The sequence below is a fragment of the Hemiscyllium ocellatum genome, chromosome 4 (assembly GCF_020745735.1).
Source record: "Hemiscyllium ocellatum isolate sHemOce1 chromosome 4, sHemOce1.pat.X.cur, whole genome shotgun sequence".
Classification (NCBI taxonomy): Eukaryota; Metazoa; Chordata; class Chondrichthyes; order Orectolobiformes; family Hemiscylliidae; genus Hemiscyllium; species Hemiscyllium ocellatum.
Genome location: NC_083404.1, coordinates 39,157,190 through 39,178,183, shown reverse-complemented (window position 1 = coordinate 39,178,183; position 20,994 = coordinate 39,157,190). Strand labels below are relative to the sequence as shown.

The 20,994-nt window shown below is 41.9% G+C and overlaps 1 protein-coding gene across 1 annotated transcript in view; it reads left to right on the top strand.

The window, feature by feature from the left end:
• The window catches only part of LOC132815185 (fibrocystin-L-like), a 213,570-nt gene that overhangs the window by 174,591 nt on the left and 17,985 nt on the right, over positions 1 to 20,994 (top strand). The window contains 8 exon segments of the mRNA XM_060824000.1: positions 4,859 to 5,007; positions 7,143 to 7,265; positions 10,027 to 10,135; positions 11,148 to 11,154; positions 12,224 to 12,333; positions 13,995 to 14,160; positions 16,809 to 17,041; positions 18,542 to 18,709. Coding sequence (XP_060679983.1) covers positions 4,859 to 5,007; positions 7,143 to 7,265; positions 10,027 to 10,135; positions 11,148 to 11,154; positions 12,224 to 12,333; positions 13,995 to 14,160; positions 16,809 to 17,041; positions 18,542 to 18,709 — 1,065 coding nt within the window.

Genomic DNA, 20,994 nt, shown 5'->3' with positions numbered 1-20,994 from the left:
CATCTGTATGTTAATGTTCCTAAGGGTTCTGCCATTTACAGTATAATTTATACCTACATTTGATCCTCCATAATGCATCATCTTGCATTTGGCTGGATTAAACTCCATGTATATGGATCTGATGTGCAATCTAGAGGTTGGGAGTTCTCAAATCTTGGAGACAGTGTAAACTCACCAGAAAGATCTTAAAGTTTAAGAGTTGCGTTACAATACCCCGCATGCATGGACACTAGCATCTGATATGTGGTAGCCTCTAAGAACCCTCATGGCACATCTCCAATTCATTTACACGAAGCTTTCGCACTTCAATGCTGCACTTTGGGCTGCACAATGGCAATTCTCATTGTAATGCTGCAGCAAGGACATTGTAATGTAATGCTGCAGCAAGGACACTGTAATGTAATGCTGTAATAAGATTCTGTGATGTAATGCTGCAGCAAGGACACTGTGCGCTCAGGGATATGCACCCACCTTCTGGACTGGATCAGATTGCATGGTTTGGCACTTCACCCGCTGTAATAGCACTCATGCTGAGCCTCCCTGGATGCTTGCAGTAGCCCTGATTTGCATTGGGATTGAGAGTGTAGTGCTGGAAAAGCACTGCAGGTCAGGCAGCATCCAAGGAGCAGGGGAATCAACATTTCAGGCAGAAGCCCTTTATCAGGTTTATGCCCGAATAGTTGATTCTTCTGCTGCTTGGATGCTGCCTGACCTGCTGTGCTTTTCCAACACCACACTCTCAACTCTGATCTCCAACATCTGCAGTCCTTACCTTCTCTGACCTGATTTGCATTGGACTGATCATTGCATACTCTTCCCCTGCAGCCAGAGATACCAGGCTCATCTTACTTCAATCTTGCTTTGCCATTCAGCAGAGATGCAAAACCAGGAAACTTGTCATGGCTATCATTTGGTCTCAGCTATGTCCAGTGGGATAGCTGAAACAGAAACAGAAATTACTGGAGAAACTCAGTAGGTCTGGCAGCATCTGTGCAGAGGAAGCAGAGTTAGTGTTTCAAGCCCAGTGACCCTTCTTCAGAACTGGAGAGGCTACCCTTTGCTCAGGCTGTCATGGTATACAATAAGTTAAGAGCAAATCTTCAATATCAGACCAGGGGATTGGACTTGGTCAGTTAGCCATTCAAGGGGGTCAGAGTCAGGGAGCTATACAAAAGGGGTGAGGAACTAAATGTAGTGCAGCCCTTCACCCATCTTGGCTCTTTCTACCTCACTGGGGTCTGTTTCTCTTCTTGAATGAAAGTGTGGCTGGTATTATGGGGATGAAAGTTGTGGCACAATACTTTCCAAACTGCAAGGGAAGTGTCCTGACTGAGTGAGTCATCAATACAGAGGCCATGCAAGGGTTGGCATTGTCAGTGGTTAGGGGTGTGAAGGGAGTGAGGGAAGAAGTTACAAGAAATAGTGAGAGTGGTAGAGTATGAGTCTTGCTGGGAGGTGGGATGAGGAGCAGAGATCAAGTGAGTGTGAGGTATCAGAGTGAAAATGGTGGCACTCATGGTAGTGAAATGGAAAAGGACATTAGCCTTGTTTGTATAAAGCTGGGCATTCCTTCAAATAGCTGAGACTGCTTTACCGGGAGGTAACCTCAGACAAGGCTGGCATGGTCTGGTGTTGTCGCCTCCAGTGCTGCTGCTGGGGCAAGAGGAAGTCATGCCTCTGTACCACCCTATGGAACAGGTCATTCAGGATCCTGATGGCACATCAAGGGGCCAAGTTAGCACAAATACTGCTCTTACACGGCACAGGTGGGGAATTGATGTAACTTGGTGTCATATAGCAGCATGTCCACCCCCTTGACTGATGGCTGCTGACAACATGCTGCCTGCAGGTTTTCTGTCTACACTAAACAGTAGATAGGGAACAGGAAGTGAAAACGAGTGATCAAGCAGGATCCCTGGAATACAGCCTACTCCAGTTCATGAGATGGAACTTGACCCTATGTACAAAGTGACCTGGCAGCAGCGTTGCAGTGAAAGGTGATTGTGCACTCCAAAGTACAGCATTAAAGAGCAGGACCATATTGTAATTTGGTCGGGCTATGGTAGGGGTGGGAGAACAATCTCTGCCACCTGTGGTGTTGGCAAGTGCTGTCCGAAAAGGAACAAGTGGTGAGCCAGTTAACTGCTCTGATTTTCATGTTGGGAATTGTTGCTGTCAGGTTTCAATCCGATCAGTGGGAGAATTGGGAACTGTTAATAACACAAGATTAGTTAATAATAACATGCCCATACATGCAAATAAGCCTTTTACAGTCACTATTAAGATTCTTGTCTGTCCGTTCAATACTTGGTTGAAGAATCAGATATTTTGCTCATAAACCTGAGAATCTCATTACTGCTGATCTTAACTCTCCCACCAATGTACACGTTGACTGGGAAGATTCGTTTCAGTACTGCACGGAGGCTGCATTAGTATTCTCTACAGGTGTATCATAACTTACTTGTTTTTGTCCTCTGTCTCGATTCATTCCATCAGCTTTCTTAATTAATATCCTGTCAGCTTCAATCATTTTTGCAGATATACTCCTCAGGATCACTGCACCTGCACCTTTTAGAATTGTTCCCTTGCCACACTCTTCCTATGAAAATGAATCACTTCACCCTTTCCTGCAGTAAATTTCAATTGTCAGTTATCCATCCATTCTGACTGTGTCCTTTACATGTTTTTCCATAGCCTCTTGTCACAGTCCACAAAATGTCCACTTTTATTTTGTTATCCAGTAATTTTGAAATTGTGCCCTTGTTATGACATGGAGACAGACAGTTGAACCAAAGCAGCCCTTCTGCCTTTGTATTCAAAACACAATAAAATTAAAACTTTCAAATACAGTAGCCTCAAAATTGACCCCAATTGTTACAAACCAAACGTTTGAATAAACAATCCCAGACTCTGTAAATAATCAATTCCAGACATTGGTCTGCATCTTAAACTAAAGACTTAGCAGCTTATGAACAATATCAGGGCAAAAAATACTAAATGATAAAGTCATCTAATTGGTCTATGTTATACACCCCAAAACCTTTATTTTCAACCCCATTCACTCAAAAAGACTGTCAGAAAAATATGGTTAATGGTCAAATAAAAGAAAATAACAAACCGGCCAGATTAGTTGAGTGGTTTTCACAATGTGTTGTTCCACAGGCATAGGTGATACTTTCTGAAGATGTTGATCATTGTCATCTGTATAGATCATTCAGATAAAGGCAATAATATTTATAATTTAGTTTTCTGTTGTCTGAACATCAAAGAGCTGTTCCTGGGAGATTAGGCAGAGTGTTTTCAAATCTTCATGCTATAACATCAGTAGCCAGACTCCTTTTCACAGAAACACTGTCCAACACCCAATTTAAACTCTGACCACTCCCTGATGGACTGATCATCTTCCCCATGTGGTCCAGTTATCATTCAGTATTTTCTATGAGTTCTTTTCCAGACTTGTTGGAACCAATTTTCAGGTACTGACCTTGTTAATAGCCAACTTCTGCTATCTGTTTAAACATATTGCTGTTCCCTGATGACAAAACATCTCCTGACCCTTTGATCAGGAATCAACTTGCAATTAACTTCCAGACATGGCCTCTCAAATAAACAAAACATGTTTGGTATGTTTTCCATTTTAATAAAAACTGTTATTGATAGTCCAAAAGCATCTTTAGCTTACAGTTCCCCATTCATAGCTCCAAACAAAAATGATAAAATAATAAAATAAAAATAATGAAATACTGCTGAGCATTTTAAAATCCTCTATACTAAATTCTTGATGATTAATATAAACAGGAACAGCCGAGGTCCTAAAACTCCTGTCACCTCAATTATGAACTTTCCTCTAATCCAAAATGCATTTGTTCACCATTGTCTATGTCCTGTCACTTAGCCAATTTCATCACCTCGTTGCTCCTTTTGCTTTTACTCCATGAGCTCTAACTCACAGGTCTGTTGTGCAAACTTTATCAGATGGTTTTTGGAAATTTCTGTACACCATCTCAGTGGCATTACTTTCATCGACCCTCACTGTTCCTCATTAACAAACTCTAGTAAGTTAGTTAAACATGATTAATCCTTAACAAAGCCATGCCAGGCTTCTTTAATTAACCTGCATATATCTGAGTGATTATAAATTCTGTCCCAGATTGTGTGTGTTCTTGTGGGATTAGATGTTATTACAGTGATGAAGAAAGGAGGCATTTGATTGTAAGGGTGAAGTGAGTTCCCTCCATTCTGATCACCATCTTACTGTTGTGCGTTGCACTAAGACTAGGATATGTTCAACTTCAGGTAACCACTATTGAGCAACTTTATACACACCTCTCCAGCAGAGACAGCAAAATGATAAATGCTTCATGATAAGATATACAACGAAAAGCTTGCACCTATGTGGCAAATTTAATATTCTACAATATTTGAAGACATTTCATCAGAGCTATAAAAGCAAGTCAGACATCAAGCCATTTGAGAATTAGGACAGATGATCAAAGATGTAACAAAAGGTGGAGAGACAGAGAGTGGAGTATGGGAATTCAGGACTTAGAGCCCAGGGTTGAGTGAATAAAATTGCGCAGAGTCAGGAGTCCAGAATAAAGCAAGTTCAGAGATCACAGAGGCATGCAAGGCTGAGATTTCTCAGATAGGGAAGCCCATTGGAAGGATTTGAAAACAAGGATGAGAATTATAAAATTGAGGAATTGCTTAACCAGATGCCAAACTATATCAGTGAGCAGAGGGTTAACAGGAGCTAGGATATATTACAAACTAAGACATGGCCACTAGAATTTTGAATGAACTGAAATTTATAAAGGAACTGAACCATCATCTGTAATTATTGTCTCATTGTCTACAGAGCATTCAAATCCTGGTGAGGCCTGGTTTAATAATGAGGCCCATGGAGGACAGTATGGTATTTACATGAACAGAAATGGTTTTCCTACTTGCAGCCTTATCCAAGGATTCACGATCTGGAAATGCTGGGAATATGGAATATACTTCCAGGTGAAAGGACGCTATCATTTTAAAATTCTTTGGGAGCTATTTGTTCAGGTCATCTGAAAAAAAATGTTTACTCAGTGCTGTTTGAGCCAATAATAGAAACTTAAGTTACCTCATGCTGAATGCTTGGTGTGTGTAGATCCCTCAGACATAGTTGTTTGGAGTTCCATTCATACACAAAGATCCATTCCTCTACAAATAAAACAAACATGTTCAAGCCTTGTGTCTATTTTGAATTACCCAGGCATTGAGAATCTGTACATTCCTGTTGCTTTCACCATGGCAGTGCCTTAGCCAATTGGAGTCAACTTGATAACAAATAAGAAGCCTTTTCTCCAGTGTGATTGATTGAAATTTGGCCCTTCTTCAGTTTCCCCTGATGAGTGAAAAGGGAAAGGCTATGGCAACATGATTTTCTTTTCATCAATGCGCAGAATGATTTGAAAATTAAATTTCCAATAATGGAGACCGAGATTGCAGGGGTAAAAAAATCATTAACATTTAAAATGACAGCATCCATATTACGTATAGACACAACAACAACTTGTATTTATACTCAACTGCTATCAGGTCATGGTGTACACAGCAACTTGCCAGTAGCACAAATTCACCAGAACGGTAAGATGCGAGGAATGTGATTTTGAGTTTTTTTTAAAAACTCACTTCAGTTTGTAAAGTTGGGGAATGATCTAATTGAACTGTTATGGGTAGAATATTATTATTCAGCTGGACTGTGCTTGAAGAGATCTAGCAGGATGTTGCCGGGAATGGAGGTTGGATAGGCTGGGACTTTTTTCACTGAAGCACAGAAAGCTGAATGGTGACGCTGTAGAGGTTTACAAAATAATGAGGTGGATGACAGATGTATTTTTCCAAGGTAGCGGATTTCAAGACTTGTGAACATATTTTAAGGGGGATGTTGAAGGATTTAAAAAAGACGTGAGGGGTAATTTGTTTTTTACGCAATGTGCTTCCTGTGTAGAATGAACTTCTGGAAGAAGTGGTGGATTTGGGTACAATTACAATATTTAAAAGACATTTAGATAAGTACATGAATAAGAAATGTTTGGAGGGATATGGGCCAAGCACAGGTAGATGGGGCTAGTATAGTTTGCAATTATGGTCAGCATGGACTGGTTGGACCAACTGGTCTGTTTCCGTACTATATGACCCTATACTTGTGGGCGGCACGGTGGCACAGTGGTTAGCACTGCTGCCTCACAGCGCTGGAGACCCGGGTTCAATTCCTGACTCAGGCGACTGACTGTGTGGAGTTTGCACGTTGTCTGCGTGGGTTTCCTCCCGGTGCTCCGGTTTCCTCCCACAGTCCAAAGATGTGCAGGTCAGGTGAATTGGCCAGGATAAATTGTCTGTAGTGTTAGGTAAGGGGTAAATGTAGGGGTATGGATGGGTTGCGCTTCGGCGGGTCGGTGTGGACTTGTTGGGCCAAAGGGCCTGTTTCCACACTGTAAGTAATCTAATCTAATCTAATTAAAATGCTAATCAGCACTTGTTTGGGTAAATAGAGAGGAATTATTTTCTCTGGCATGGGAGTTTTTTTCTTTTATTCTTTCATGGAGTGTGGGTATCCAGCATCTGCTGTCTATTCCTATTTGCCCTGCGGAAGTTGGCAGTGGACTACTTTCTTGGATTACTGCAGCTTTTGGTGTGGAGGGATGCCCAAAGTGCTGTTAGGGAGTTCCAGGATTATGACCCAGTGACACTGAAGGAATATTGATAATATTTCCAAGTCAGGATGGTGAGATGCTTAAAGGAGAACTTGCAGATGGTGGTCCCATGTATCTATTAGGACAAAGTGAGGACTGCAGATGCTGGAGATCAGAGCTGAAAATGTGTTGCTGGAAAAGCGCAGCAGGTCAGGCAGCATCCAAAGAGTAGGAGAGTCGACGTTTCGGGCATGAGGCCGAAATGTCAACTCTACTGCTCTTTGGATGCTGCCTGACCTACTGCGCTTTTCCAGCAACACATTTTCAGCCATGTATCTATTAGTAGGGTTTGCAAATTTGGAAGGTAATCTTCAAGGAGGCTCAGTGAGTTATTGCAATGCATCTTCTGCCCAATGGGGTACAATTTAAACCATCCAAAATACAACCTAACAAGTCTTTTTTTTATTTCAGACTGAGGGATCGATACAAATTTCCAATGTAACTCTGATGGAGAATAAATTGAGTATTTTCTCAATGGTATATGGATCCTCAGCAGCTGGACCTGAGATATTGAGCAAGCGCATTCTTATTAGTGTAGGCCATCTTATCCTGTTATATTATGATTGCTCAATATTCAACTGTTTACATTCATACTTATTTGGAGGTTTTACAGAATTTTGGCCTGATTATTTTCATATAGTCAAGACTGGCAGTGATTTGCATCTGTAATTTTGATATCATTGCATTATAGAAGATCTTTTGGCAAATTGGGTAGTGTGTCAACCTCCAAACCAAATGTTCTAGGTTAAGGTCCCACTCCAGGACTTGATAGCCAAGGAAGGTACATTCATAACATTGCCAAACAGGTTGAGTATCAACTTGTAAATCCTTCCAATACTGGACATTGACTAAGAATGGGAGTAATTCCTAGTCAGCTATGTGATGAATTGCAATTTGAGTCTATACCATCACTATCCACGGTTCCAAAATGCACATAAAAGCAACTCAGGGGCCCTGTTGGCTAGACCGCGGGTGAGAATCAAATTGGTACCAACAACATCACTGGCAATCATTTGCAGACAAGATCACTCTCTTCCACTCTCAGGGTGAGTCTGTAGGTGGCTGTACAGTCTAATGCAGCTTTCACAGATGCTGCCACACTTATGGCAAAAGATGGTTGTGGGATGGGGGTGAGGCATTGGTGTGGTATCGCGCTCCTTAATATTCGCCAGGCTTCTGCGTTTTCCTGATGGCACATCTCAAGAAGCACCTTCCCAGATGCTGCTCCTCCACTTTGGATGGTCTTGGATCCGTGATTCCCAGGTGTCGGTGGTAATGCTGCACTTCACCAGTGAGCCCATGTGGGTATCCCTGAAGTGTTTCCTTTTTCAACTGGGGCTCGCCTGCCATTTCACCCGGTGGTAGAGCGCCTGTGCTGTGGGGAGAATCCACCAGCCTCGGAGTCAGAGTTGGGGTTCAATGACAGTGTTTATTGTACAAGGAAATACAGAAACTCCGGGGAGAGAAAGACACCTCCTTGTCCTCAGTTTCTGCATCAAGCGTTGGTCAGTATACACTGAATACATGACATATTGGTACCGAGCAAGCGTGAATCGGAGTGTCATGAGGGATTTGATTACTCTGCGGGGGGATACTTTTGGTCCAACAGTTCATTATTGATGGCAAAGCCAACTCCGTGGATGCAGCACTGTTCATTGGCCTTTCCTTTCCAGAGAAAGGTTTAGCCATCACCTTGCTCTTTGAGCTGTCCTTCCCCTGCCTGCCGAGTTTCACTCAGGGCGGTGACGTTAATGTCCTGAGCTCCCCGGCAATGATGGCAGAGCAGCGTTCCAGTCTGTCACTGGCGGCACTGTTCATAATGGTCATGATATTCCAGGTCCTGAACTTCATCCTGAGTTGTGGAAAATGCCTGTGTGTGAGTTCGTTTAATATGGGGAAACCACTGCACACCAGCTACCGCACAGGCTTAGCAGTGTAAGGTCTTGGTGCAGTGGCGAGGGGAGTCCAAGATAACTGAAGACCAGACACTCCTATTTGGCCTCACATTGCCTGCAGCTGAGTGCAGACAAACAGTTCGGTGCTGGGTAGTGCCTTCCACTGAGGCAGTGCAAGGTCTGAGGTGAGGAGACTGGAAGGCTGGGAGAGGATGAGATGGACAGCATGGTCCTCGCCATTGTACTTATCACGTGCTGGTCACTCTCAACGTGTGATTGTGAAATTATTCGGCAGGGGGTGGGAGGAATTTATAAAAAACTCTAAACTGGGCCGGGGTTTATAAAATCACTGAACTGTGGGGTGAATAGTTAACAAAATTACTGCAGTGGCATACATTTATACAAACACTGGGCTGGGAGGGTGTTATAAAATTACTGATTTTGGGGCCGTTTATAAAACCACTGAACTGGTTGGGGGCTTTAGACAAACTCTGGGCTCTTAGAGATAATATCACAGGACTGGGAAGGTGTTATAAAATTATTCAGCCAGGGTTGTTATAAAATTGCTGGGAAGGTGATTAGAATACTAAAAACATGGGCTAGGTAGGTTATATAAATGCAGGGCTGGCAGGAGTGTTATAAAATTACTACGTGGCTATATAAACATGCACTGAGGGTTGGGGAGTGTAACAAACACTCGCTGTTTCAGAAGGAGCCGAGCAGATGTCTGATCCCGGCTGTAGGATATCCTCAGCTCACACTGCCTCTGGTAGACTCTGAGCTGCTGTAAGGCAGCTCCCATCGGTGGTCCACCCAATAACAACATGGGTGGTTTGCCGACCTATCTCCATGTGCTATCTCTCATGGATTGATGGCACTGAGGGGTTTGACCAGTCTAAGGGCAGAAAATAGAATAAATATTGTTAAGTTCTATCGATGAATTTTTGTTTGTTTGTCGTGTGGATTAATAACCCAGAATTAACAGATGGGGATAACCAGGAACCAATCTGCAGGAATAATATTTCACTGAGTGAGTGGTTAATCAGTGCAAGCGGGCTCTGAAGCAGACAGTGGGAATACTGATTCAGTCAGATGCAAATTAGAGAGATTTCCCTGATAAAAGTACACTTTGGGAAGGGGATTTGAGTAATTTGAGAAATATCATGTGGTAATTAGAGGTGTCTCAGTAGGAACAGAGGAACGCATGTTTCCAAAGCTGTTTGACCATAGGGGGTTTTCCTCATGTTGGCCTCTGTTACAGACTCACTGGCAGAAATTTATCATTATGGTCACTCCATTATGATTGTATTATGATAGTGCAGGTTGGTGGAGGGTGAACTAGAGAGACTTTGGTCTTTTATTGGACAATAATCTCTGTGTTGCTATCTGTTTGTCCCTAGAATGCCTTACTGGTAGGAATTAGCCCCATCTTCAACTGCTTGGATTTACAAGCTGATGATTCTATTCTGAGCCACAAAAACGGTAAGCAGAATTTTAGAAAAGCTTCAGGTAAGGACAATCTGTTTTTCCAGGGAAAATCATAGAATGGTACTGCACAGACGAAATTCCTTCAGTTTGTGCATGTTCTTTCAAACAATAACCCAGTTCGTGCTTTGACAAAGGGTCAGTTAGACTCGAAACATCAGCTCTTTTCTCTCCTTACAGATGCTGCCAGACCTGCTGAGATTTTCCAGCATTTTCTCTTTTGAACCCAGTTCATTCCACAGGTTCCATCTTTCCCTGTGTCACTGCAATGTTTTTCTTCTTCAGATATTTATTCAATTTCCTTCAGATGGTAACTGTTGAATATGTTGCCTCCACTACTTTTATCAATCATTTTAAATCTAGTTATTCTCCAGTTATCAAGCTTTCAACCATTAGAAATGGATTCTCTGCTCGGGTGCTCTCTCTTAATGGAGAAAGTGGGGACTGCAGATGCTGGAGATCAGAGCTGAAAATGTGTTGCTGGAAAAGCACAGCAGGTCAGGTAGCATCCAAGGAGCAAGAGAATCGATGTTCCGGACATGATTGCTGAGGAAGGGCTCATGCCCGAAACGTCGATTCTCCTGCTCCTTGGATGCTGCCTGACCTGCTGTGCTTTTCCAGCAACACATTTTCAGCTCTGCTCTCTCTTAATGCATCCTCTTTGAAACTCTTCCATTCAGCTTGTATTGTCTCTCCTCATTCTTCTTGCCAAAGTGTTCTGAGTTGGATTATATTTGTTATGTAAAGTAAAAAATGAGGTCTGCAGATGCTGGAGATCACAGCTGCAAATGTGTTGCTGGTCAAAGCACAGCAGGCCAGGCAGCATCTCAGGAATAGAGAATTCGACGTTTCGAGCATAAGCCCTTCATCAGGAATAAGAGAGAGAGAGAGAGCCAAGCAGGCTAAGATAAAGGGTAGGGAGGAGGGACTAGGGGGAGGGGCGATGGAGATGGGATAGGTGGAAGGAGGTCAAGGTGAGGGTGATAGGCCGGAGTGGGGTGGGGGCGGAGAGGTCAGGAAGAGGATTGCAGGTTAGGAGGGCGGTGCTGAGTTGAGGGAACCGACTGAGACAAGGTGGGGGGAGGGGAAATGAGGAAACTGTTATGTATCCATCGAGTCCAGCAGTCTATGCCCTATTGAGGATTGATACCAAGTTTCTGACTGTTTACTGTACTTTCATGATTCATGCCATCTGCAAGTTTTAAACTTGTGCCCTTTACCCCTAAGTCTAAGTAATTAATGTATATCATAAACGGCAGTGGCCCTTGTGCTGAACCATGGAGATTTCATCTGTGTCTTCCTTTCAGTCTAAAAAGCTGTCATTCACAATTACGTTTTCTATGCCTTTGTATCTGTGTTGCATTGTCCCTATTCTCTGGACTTCACTTAGACTAAGAATCCTGAAGGGTAATAGATGCCGATATTGCTATCATCCATTCTCTCTGCTGCCTCATCAAAAAACTCAATCATCTTCATCAAAAACAAATAGCCTTTAACAAACCCATGTTGGCTTTCCTTTAATAATCTGCACTTTTCTAAGTGGATTTTAATTTTTCTCCTGGAAATTGTTTCTGAAACCTTCCTCACCACTGACATTAAACTGAACTGTCTGTAATTTCCAGATTTCCCCTTCGCACAGGACACAAAGTGTCGTCATTATCTCCCAACCTCTGCATTATAAAATATCTGCAATGCTCCACTCAAGCAAGGTCAAATTTTTTTCATTTAAATCCACCATTGTATTCCCTTCTCCCATGTCCATTTAAATACATCCTTTTTGAACAATGGGGTAATATTTGCAGTCCTCCTGTCCTCCTCCATAGGAGTATCTATGGAGAATTAGAGGTTTAAGTTAGTGCTTTGCAATTTCTAACCTTACTTCCCTCATTAATATCCAGCTCTCCTTTCCGGAGTGGGTGAGTTCTCCATTTTAATTCCTGACAGCCTCTCTGGTACCTCCTCCTTTTTATCCAAAGTGATCACATTCAGTTTCCCAGAAACTTCTTGTATATCATGGCTTAGGCAATGTCATCTTCATTGGTTAACATCACTGCAAAGTAGCTGCAAAACCTAATGATAAGTCTATGTCTTGTTTTATTAACCAGTGGACAGGAATGGAATATACTGGCCAACGTTTTCCTCTATTAGTAACAGCGCACCTGTTATGCCACACGATAGCTTGACATCCTACCCTGCAATCAGTGGACAAATGATCATAGAAAGTAAGTGAAAAAAAAACCCTGACTTTGTCTGAACTGAACTGTTGATATAATTGATCAGCAGGGGATAGAAATATTCTTTGCCTATGTAACATTTCAAATGATTAATGAAGGATTTTTGAGTTGTTAAAAGTGAAATACATTATACCAATGGAAAGATGATATAATTGGGTGAGGTGTGGGTCTTTAGACACAAGAATCAAAAAATACACACATTCAAGAAAAGTAGAGGAAGATCCCACACTCAGTGCAGTTGATACAATGACATCCTATAACATGCATTTTGAGCAAAGCTTTGCCTGATGAGAATGTGTAACTGGTAAAAAGATGTTTACCATTCAAACTATTCACACATCATTTCCATCTTTCTCTTGTGGAATTAATAATCCAAATATCACGAGAAACCACTTCCATTGGGGATAGTTTGAGTGTTAGGAGTCAGTTTAAACAAAACTCTGTTAATAAAAAGCAGAACACAAAGCTGTCAGATTGTTGGAAAAACCCAGCTATTCCTCTAAAATCCTCTTTATGAAATAAGATTGCTGCTTTTAGCCAATATTAGGCTCTCATCAGACATCTACCTACCTGCTCTCTGAAACAGCCCAGCAGACCCCTGAGTAATTGGCAACTAGGATTTGGAATGAATACTTTTTCATACAATGTTGAATTAAATAAATAATGCAACTGAATTTGCATTTTGAAGGGATAAGCTAGTGTGGAAAAGGTGAACTTATAGAGTCATAGAGTTATAGAGATGTACAGCATGGAAACAGACCCTTCGGTCCAACCTGTCCATGCTGACCAGCTATCCCATTCCAATCTATTCCCACCTGCCAGCACCCAACCCATATCCCTCCAAACTCTTCCTATTCATATACCCATCCAAATGCCTCCTAAATGTTGCAATTGTATCAGCCTCCACCACATCCTCTGGCAGCTCATTTGATACACGTACCACCCTCTGCATGAAAAAGTTGCCCCTTAGGTCTCTTTTATATCTTTCCTCTCTCAACCTAAACCTATGCCCTCTGTTCTGGATTCCCCAATCCCAGGAAAAAGACTTTCTCTATTTATCCTATCCATGCCTCTCATAATTTTGTAAACTTCTATAAGGCCACCCCTCAGCCTCCGAAACTCCAGGGAAAACAGCCCCAGCCTGTTCAGCCTCTCCCTGTAGCTCAAATCCTCCAACCCTGGCAACATCCTTGTAAATCTTTTCTGAACCCTTTCAAGTTTCATGACATCTTTCCAATAGGAAGGAGACCAGAATTGGACGGAATATTCCAACAGTGGCCTAATCAATGTCCAGCCGCAACATGACCTCCCAACTTCTGTACAGTATGATCCTGCTTAGCCTGGGAAATACTTTTATGTACATGGGATTCTGTGCAAGAAAGATGAAGGATATCATGTGCCATGACTGCAGCAAAAGGATATTTGTTGAGATTGTCAGTTGCATACTGAGTTCATGATGCAGTGAGCTAGCGTGCCCATTGAACTAGTGAGTCAGTGCGCCAAGTCAGATTTTTGTATCAATTTGAAGGAAACACTATTGGGCATTGAAGGTGTGTGTCATCTTTAAGTTTGTGAGATATTTGAAACTGAAATATTTGCTGTTTTGTTCTTTGTGAGGAAACTAATGATATACTTTCCTTGACTTGAAGATACGACTTTTGTTGGATTCAAGGGCACATGTTCCAACAAATTGAATGTTATGTTTATCACTAATCCAAGGAATGAGGATTTTCAGCATCCCATTCTCGTGAAAGGAATCACTATTGTGGACAGTGAGGAGCGAGGCAAAGTCTTCATACACAGACCTAATGTGGCGTGAGTTATTGTGAAACTGAAATCAGCAATAATTTCAGAACTGATTTACTAAACATTAACAGGTGTTTGTGTGCTGACCTCAGTCATGAATGCTCATTTTCTCATGCTGCATATAAAGAAGCTGTAAATATTGTTCTCTTCACCAGGAAATTGCACACTGACTACAGTCCCGACCACCATACATTTAATGGCCTTTAATATTGTTTAGAAAGGCAGGAAGTAGAAATTCAGACGATGCTGTCCCGGCTCCCATTATAAACAACATCTGATCTTTAATTCCATTGACCCCAATGAAGCTGAATAGTAGGCCATGCAAGGAATATGCATCCAATGCAAAGCCATCTGTCCTCCCGATGAAGGGCTCCTGCCCTAAATGTCGATTTTCCTGCTCTTCAGTTGGTTGCCTAACCTGCTGTGCTTTACCAGCACCACTCTAATCTTGACTCTAATCTCCAGCATCTGCAGTCCTCACTTTCGCCTATCTGCTCCACAAGCTGAGTGGAACTCTCTAGTCTTCTGGGTAAAATCTCTTCATGTTTCATTGGATAGCACGCTCAGCTCCCAATCGGAAGACTGGACTTAATTGGATACCCTGTGTGCTGTAATGATTCTATCCTGCAATGGGTTTCAGTCCATCTACAGGGATTTAAGTACAATATTTCAGCTTATTTTGAGGAGTGCAGTAATGTCAGAGGTGAGACATTCAACCAAGGCCCATTAGTCCTCTCAGGTGGACGTCAGGAGATTTCTCTTCAAGGGCTGGCAACAATATTTACGCCTCAATCAGCATCTCAAAATACAGGATATTTGGTCATTGCTCCATGTTGATTTGTGAGTGTTTGCTTAGCATAAATTAACTGTCATATTTTCTACAATACAGCAATGACTGCAATCCTAAACTATTTAATTTGCTCAAAAGCCTTTTGGCATATTGTGTTGTTATGCAAAGTGTCAAAAACATGTAAAATTCATATTACTTCCAACAATGGTCGAAATACAGGTTTGCAGGGAGTATACGTGAAACCTAAAGTTCGTCTAGAATCAGGCACAGACCTTGATATAGACTGTGTGTGTGTGTGTGTGTGTGTGTGTGTGTGTGTGTGTGTGTGTGTGCGCAAATATATGTAACTGTGTATGTAAATATATATGTGTGTGCATTTTATTTGTAAATACGTACTTGTGTGATTGTGAAGGGTTATTTTTTGGTCTTGAATTTTGTTCCCCGGTTGAGAATGCAGAGAGAGGATATTTACAGGTTCTATAAATCTAATCCAATAAAATCAGGTCTCAAAGACTGGATGTTCATTCTGAGGTGGCAGGGTTCCTTGAATGATGGGCTAGAAGACTCCAGGATGTGAGACAAGGCTGTTAACGACAGATGTGGGCTGGGCGTGATGCCTGCATCTATGCACTAGTGTTTGATAAATAAGGCCAAAATCCAAAAGTATCCCTCCTCCTCACAACTGCCTTGTGCATACTCTTTCTAACTCTCCATTCTGTTTCCATGCCAAGCAATACCACCTGATATCCTCTATGCCATCCATACACTGTATGCATTTAATATCCATCGATTCCTTTTTTTAATGGTGCTTCATAACCCCATCACCTTAATAAAACTTTGCATGAAAAACATTTCATTCAAATGCAAGAAGAATTAGAATTTGTAGTCCCAAAAGTCCAAAGCTACTTGTAGCTGTCAATCAAACTGATCTGGAACACACTGCACTCTGAAAATGGCTTCTTGTGAAATCATGCAAAATGAAAGGGGCATGGAAACCTTCAGACCTGTGGGTAAATCCATTGGCTGTTTGGCAGTTCGTTGACAGTTCCAATGGGTTTGTGTATAACTTAGGCATACTCTTGCCTACTTTTAACAATCTCAAAGAGGAGCTGACACTGCCCTGACCAAAAGGCATTTAGCCAATTCAACTACTCCAGTCCCTGACTCCCATCCGCCATCACCCCCCCCCACCAACCATCCAAAATGTCTTCGAACCATATCCATATGAAACAAACCTACTCTGGCCTGGTCTGCTGTATGCACTGAGCGTTCCAGACAACAGGGATATCAAAATGGGATTTAACTGGAGATAATCGGTCATTTAAATGTGTGAAGGCTGGGCTAACTCTGAACTAGAATCCTTGAATATTGGGAATGATGTGATTGGATTTTCATCATGACAGGCAGACTATTCATTGTGACGTAACTCTCGGTTTATGTGATGTGTGTATACAGGTGGGAGTGGTGTATCTGTTTCATGTACTTGTATATGTGAGGGTGAATGAATGTGTAGTTTTGTATGTGCGTATATCTGAGTCTGTGTTTGTGTGTGGGTGGTGGGGATGGGTGGGTGGGGGGGGGGGGGGGGTGAGGATAGGGGGCAGTGTCCCTCTCTTTGCCTTTTGTAGTGTTCCCATTGATGCACTGTTAATCTGTAAGTTCAGTTTGACCACTCCAACCAGCTCCTGCATTTGCCCTGAGATAGTAGCCAGCTTGCTGAATGTTTCCCGCAGACTCTGTTTTGTTTTCAGCTTTCTGTCTGCGATGTATTGTTGCATTCTCTGTTTCCCTCATTCTCTTGATGACCTCACTTCAGAAAGTGGCCCATTCTGACCCAGTTGTGTTTGATGCTGTTGATCATTCACAGGAAAGTAAACCCTGCGGACTGCGTGGACATGGTCTGTGATGCCAAGAAGAAGACACTGCTGAAAGATCTTGATGGCTCATTCCTGGGGGCAGTTGGAGCAGTTGTCCCTCAGTCAGAATATCAATGGGATGGTGACCGTCGCTACGGGACTGGGGATTATCGAATTCCAAAAACCATGTTGACACATTTAAATGGCAATCGTGTTCCAGTCTCTCAGATTGCACCACACAAAGGTTTGGAACTGAACCTTTTGATTGACTGGACACTGTATGTGGTTTGGTGTTTCAGTCAAACTTTGGTGTAAGAAGGAAGAATGAGAGCAGCAATGAGGAATGAAGGTGGAAGAGAGAAAAGCAGCAGAGGCTTTATTTCAGGTTCAGAAGAAAGTTATATTAGTCTGAAAACTCTAACCCTCTCCACAAACCTGCTAAATGTTTCCAGCATTTTCTGTTTTTATTTCAGATTCTTGAAATCCATAGCATGTCATTGTATGATGTGTTCAGAGAATTTAGTTCCCTGTGTGGATCACAAGTGATTACTAGGATGGGTGAAGAGAGTGGAATTAGCTGCCATTGAAGATAATAATGAATTATAGGTTTTATTGCTTGGCAGCAAATCATCAGGTTGTTTCACACCCTGAATGATTTCCTGTGCATTTAAATTGACTGGTCTGATCTAATCAAATTTGCACTTTCTCTAACAATAAGCCAATTAGACAGTTGTTTTACTCTGACCCAAAGAACTGACAGCAGCAAAGTTGAAAAGTAACATTCAGGGAATCTCAGTGATGGTTTACAGGGATTCAAACTAAACTGAAACTAAGGAGAGACTGGAACAGCTGGATTGTGCTTCTTAGATAAGAGATTACTTAACAGAGCTGTTCAAAATCATGAAGGGTTTTAGAGTGGATAGTGAATTATGGGCGGCACGGTGGCGCACTGCTGCCTCACAGCGCCAGGGATCTGGGTTCGATTCCAGCCTCAGGTGACTGTCTGTGAGGAATTTGCACATTTCCCTGTGTCTGCATGGGTTTCCTCCAGGTGCTCCGGTTTCCTCCCAAATTCAAAGATGTACAAATTAGGTGAATTGGCCATGCTAAATTGCCCATAGTGTTCAGGGAAGTGTAGGTTAGTTGCATTAGTCAGTGGTAAATATAGAGCAATGAGTTTGGGTGGGAGACTCTTTGGAGGGTTGGTGTGGACTTGTTGGGCCGAATGGCCTGTTTCTACTCTGTAGGGATTCTAAGATTCTAAGAAATTGTTTTCAGCAGCAGGAAGGTTGCTAACCAGAGGACACAGATTAAAGATAATTAACAAAAGAATCAGAAAGATTATTTTTGCACTGTAAGTTTTAGTGATCTGAATCTGCCTGAAAGGGCAATGGAAGTAGGTTCATTACAGCTTTAAAAAAAGAATTAGATAAATACTTGGAAATGAAGTAATTGTTGAAGGATTGGGAAAGAGTGGGAAGATTGGAGATTAATTAGATACCTCTTTCCAAGAGTTGAACACAGGCACAATGGGCTGATAGGTCTTTTCTATGCTCTACCAATCTGTGCTCAATCAAACTGTGGCCATCTATGTAAAAGGACAAACCTCCTTTACCTGGGTTGAAGTTGAAAAATGAATAGTATTTAAATGGGACGAGTTATTTCTGTCTCTGTCACAGCATTCCTTTAAGGTGACCATCTTTATCAGTACAGTACTAAATCATCATTCATTGTTTTCCCACAGGAATAATTCGAGATTCCACTTGTACCTACATGCCTGACTGGCAAAGCTACAAATGCTTTGGGCTAAACTATGAAATACTGGTTGTTGAAAGCCTGGATCCTGATTCAGAGACCAGGCGGTTGTCCCCAGTAGCTTTGCTTACAGAGGGTTACGTTGACCTTATTAATGGTATGTATCATTTCAAATCTGCGACACAAAAATTTCACAAAACTACAAAATATTTATTGTAAAGGAGTGATAAAAGATGGTCAGAGAGTCACAGGCAATTTCGGAATCAGAAGATGGAATGGGTCAGCACCCCTAAGTCGGAGACATTTTGCCATTTAATCCCTCCACTTTATCACAGAGCTTTCTATTTGTTTTCTTCCCGTGCATTCCTCACTTCAAATGCATCTCCAATGAAGTGTTTGTTTCTGATATAAGATCATTGCTTTCCCTGAAATGTTGAGCTGGAATTTATGATCGCGATTAATTAATAACACTCACTGCTGACCTCAAACAAAGGAATACCATATACAATTCTGGTTGGCCTTCTACAGGAAGGATGTTGTTAAACTTAAGTGGGTACATAATAGATTGACAAGAATGTTTCTGGGACTGGAGGGTTTGAGTTATAGGGAGAGGCCGAATGGGCTGGGTCTTTTTTCCCTGGAGTGTGGAAGGCAATTTTATAATAGTTTATAAAGTCATCAGGGGCAGAGATAGGGTGAATAGCCATGGCCCTTTTCCTATGGTAAGGGAGTCCAAAACTATAGGGTATAGGTTTAAGCTGAGAGGGGAAAGATTTGAAAAGGACCTGAAGGATAATGTTTTCATACCGAGGATGGTGCGTGTCTGGAACAAGGTGCCAGAGGAATTGATGGATGCAGAACAATTATAACATTTAAAAGGTATCTGGATGGTACATGAATAGGAAGGGTTTACAGGATATCGGCCAAATATGGACAAATGGGACTCAGTCAGACTGGGATATCTGGTTGGAGCAGATGAACAATCTATTTCCATGGTGTACGACTCCATGATTCTATAAAGCTGACAGTTTGGTCACAATATGAACACCTTGGTCCCAGAGCCCATCTTGGACTCCCAGTGCCTACAGGACTTTCAAAGGACTGGCAGGAAGTGGGGAATGGGAAGCCTACCTGCAGTCAACTAACGGCCCTTTAAGTCCCTTGAGAAATTGGTTAATGAGGGGTCTATCCAACTCAGAACTAAATTTTCAAGCTCTATTTCAATGAACCAGAGTAGTCAGAGGCATTCTTTGCACAGCCAATTAAGGTTTCTCTGTTTTTGTTTTATTTAAACTGTTCTGATGTTTTTGTATGATGTGAGTGCTGGGTCTTCATCATTACTTCACAATTTCCAAAAGGCATTCGACAAGGTGCCATACAAAAGGCTGCTGCACATGATAAAGGTACATGGTGTTATGGGCAATGTATTAGCATCTATAGAGGATTGGTTAATTAACAGAAAGCAAACAGTGGGGATAAATGAGTACTTTTCTGGCTGGTGATCAGTGTCTAGTGGTGTGCCTCAGGGATCAACATTGGGACTGCAACTATTCACCAATTTTTTAAGATTATTTGTAGTTGAATACTTCGTGTAATGTATCAAAATTTGTGGATGACATTAAGATGAGTAATAGAGCAAAGTCTGCAGAGGACTGTGAAAATTTTCAGAGGAACATAGAGAGTTTAAGTGATAGTTAGTTTTGAGAAAATTTGTAGCTCAAGTTGAGGTTCTGGATATAGGTTTGCTTGCTGAGCTGCAAAGTTCATTTTCAGATGTTTTGTCATCATACCAGGTAACATCTTCAGTGAGCCTCTGGATGAAGCACTGGAGGTATAGCCCGCTTTCTATTTATGTGGTTGAGTCTCTGGTTAGTGTTGTCATTTCCTGTTCTTTTTCTCTGGGGGTGGTAAATAGGATCTAAGTCAATGTGTCAGCTGATAGAGTTCCAGTTGGAATGCCATGCTTCTAGGAATTCTCAGGCATATCTCTGTTTGGCTTGTCCTAGAATGGATATGTTGCCCCAGTCAAACTGGTGTCCTTCCTCCTCTGTATGTAAAAATAGTAGTGAGAAGTGGGTCATGTCTTTTTGTGGCGAGTTGAATTCCGAGAAGCATGGCATTCCAACCAGAATTCTATCAGTAAACACATTGACTTGGATCCTATTTACCATCCCCTGAGAAAAAGAACAGGAAATAACATCACCACAAGAAATGATGTCACCACAGGAAATAACACCACCAACCCAAGGAAACTCAAACACATAAATAGAAAGTGTGCTACACCGCCAGTGCTTCATCCATAGGCTCACTGGAGATGTTACCTAGTACGGTGATGAAATGTCTGAAAACAAACCTTCCAGCTCAGTCAGCAAGCCGATATCCATAGTTTAAGTGAGTGGGCAAAGGTCTGGCAATTGGAGTCCAATGTTAATAGATGGGAAG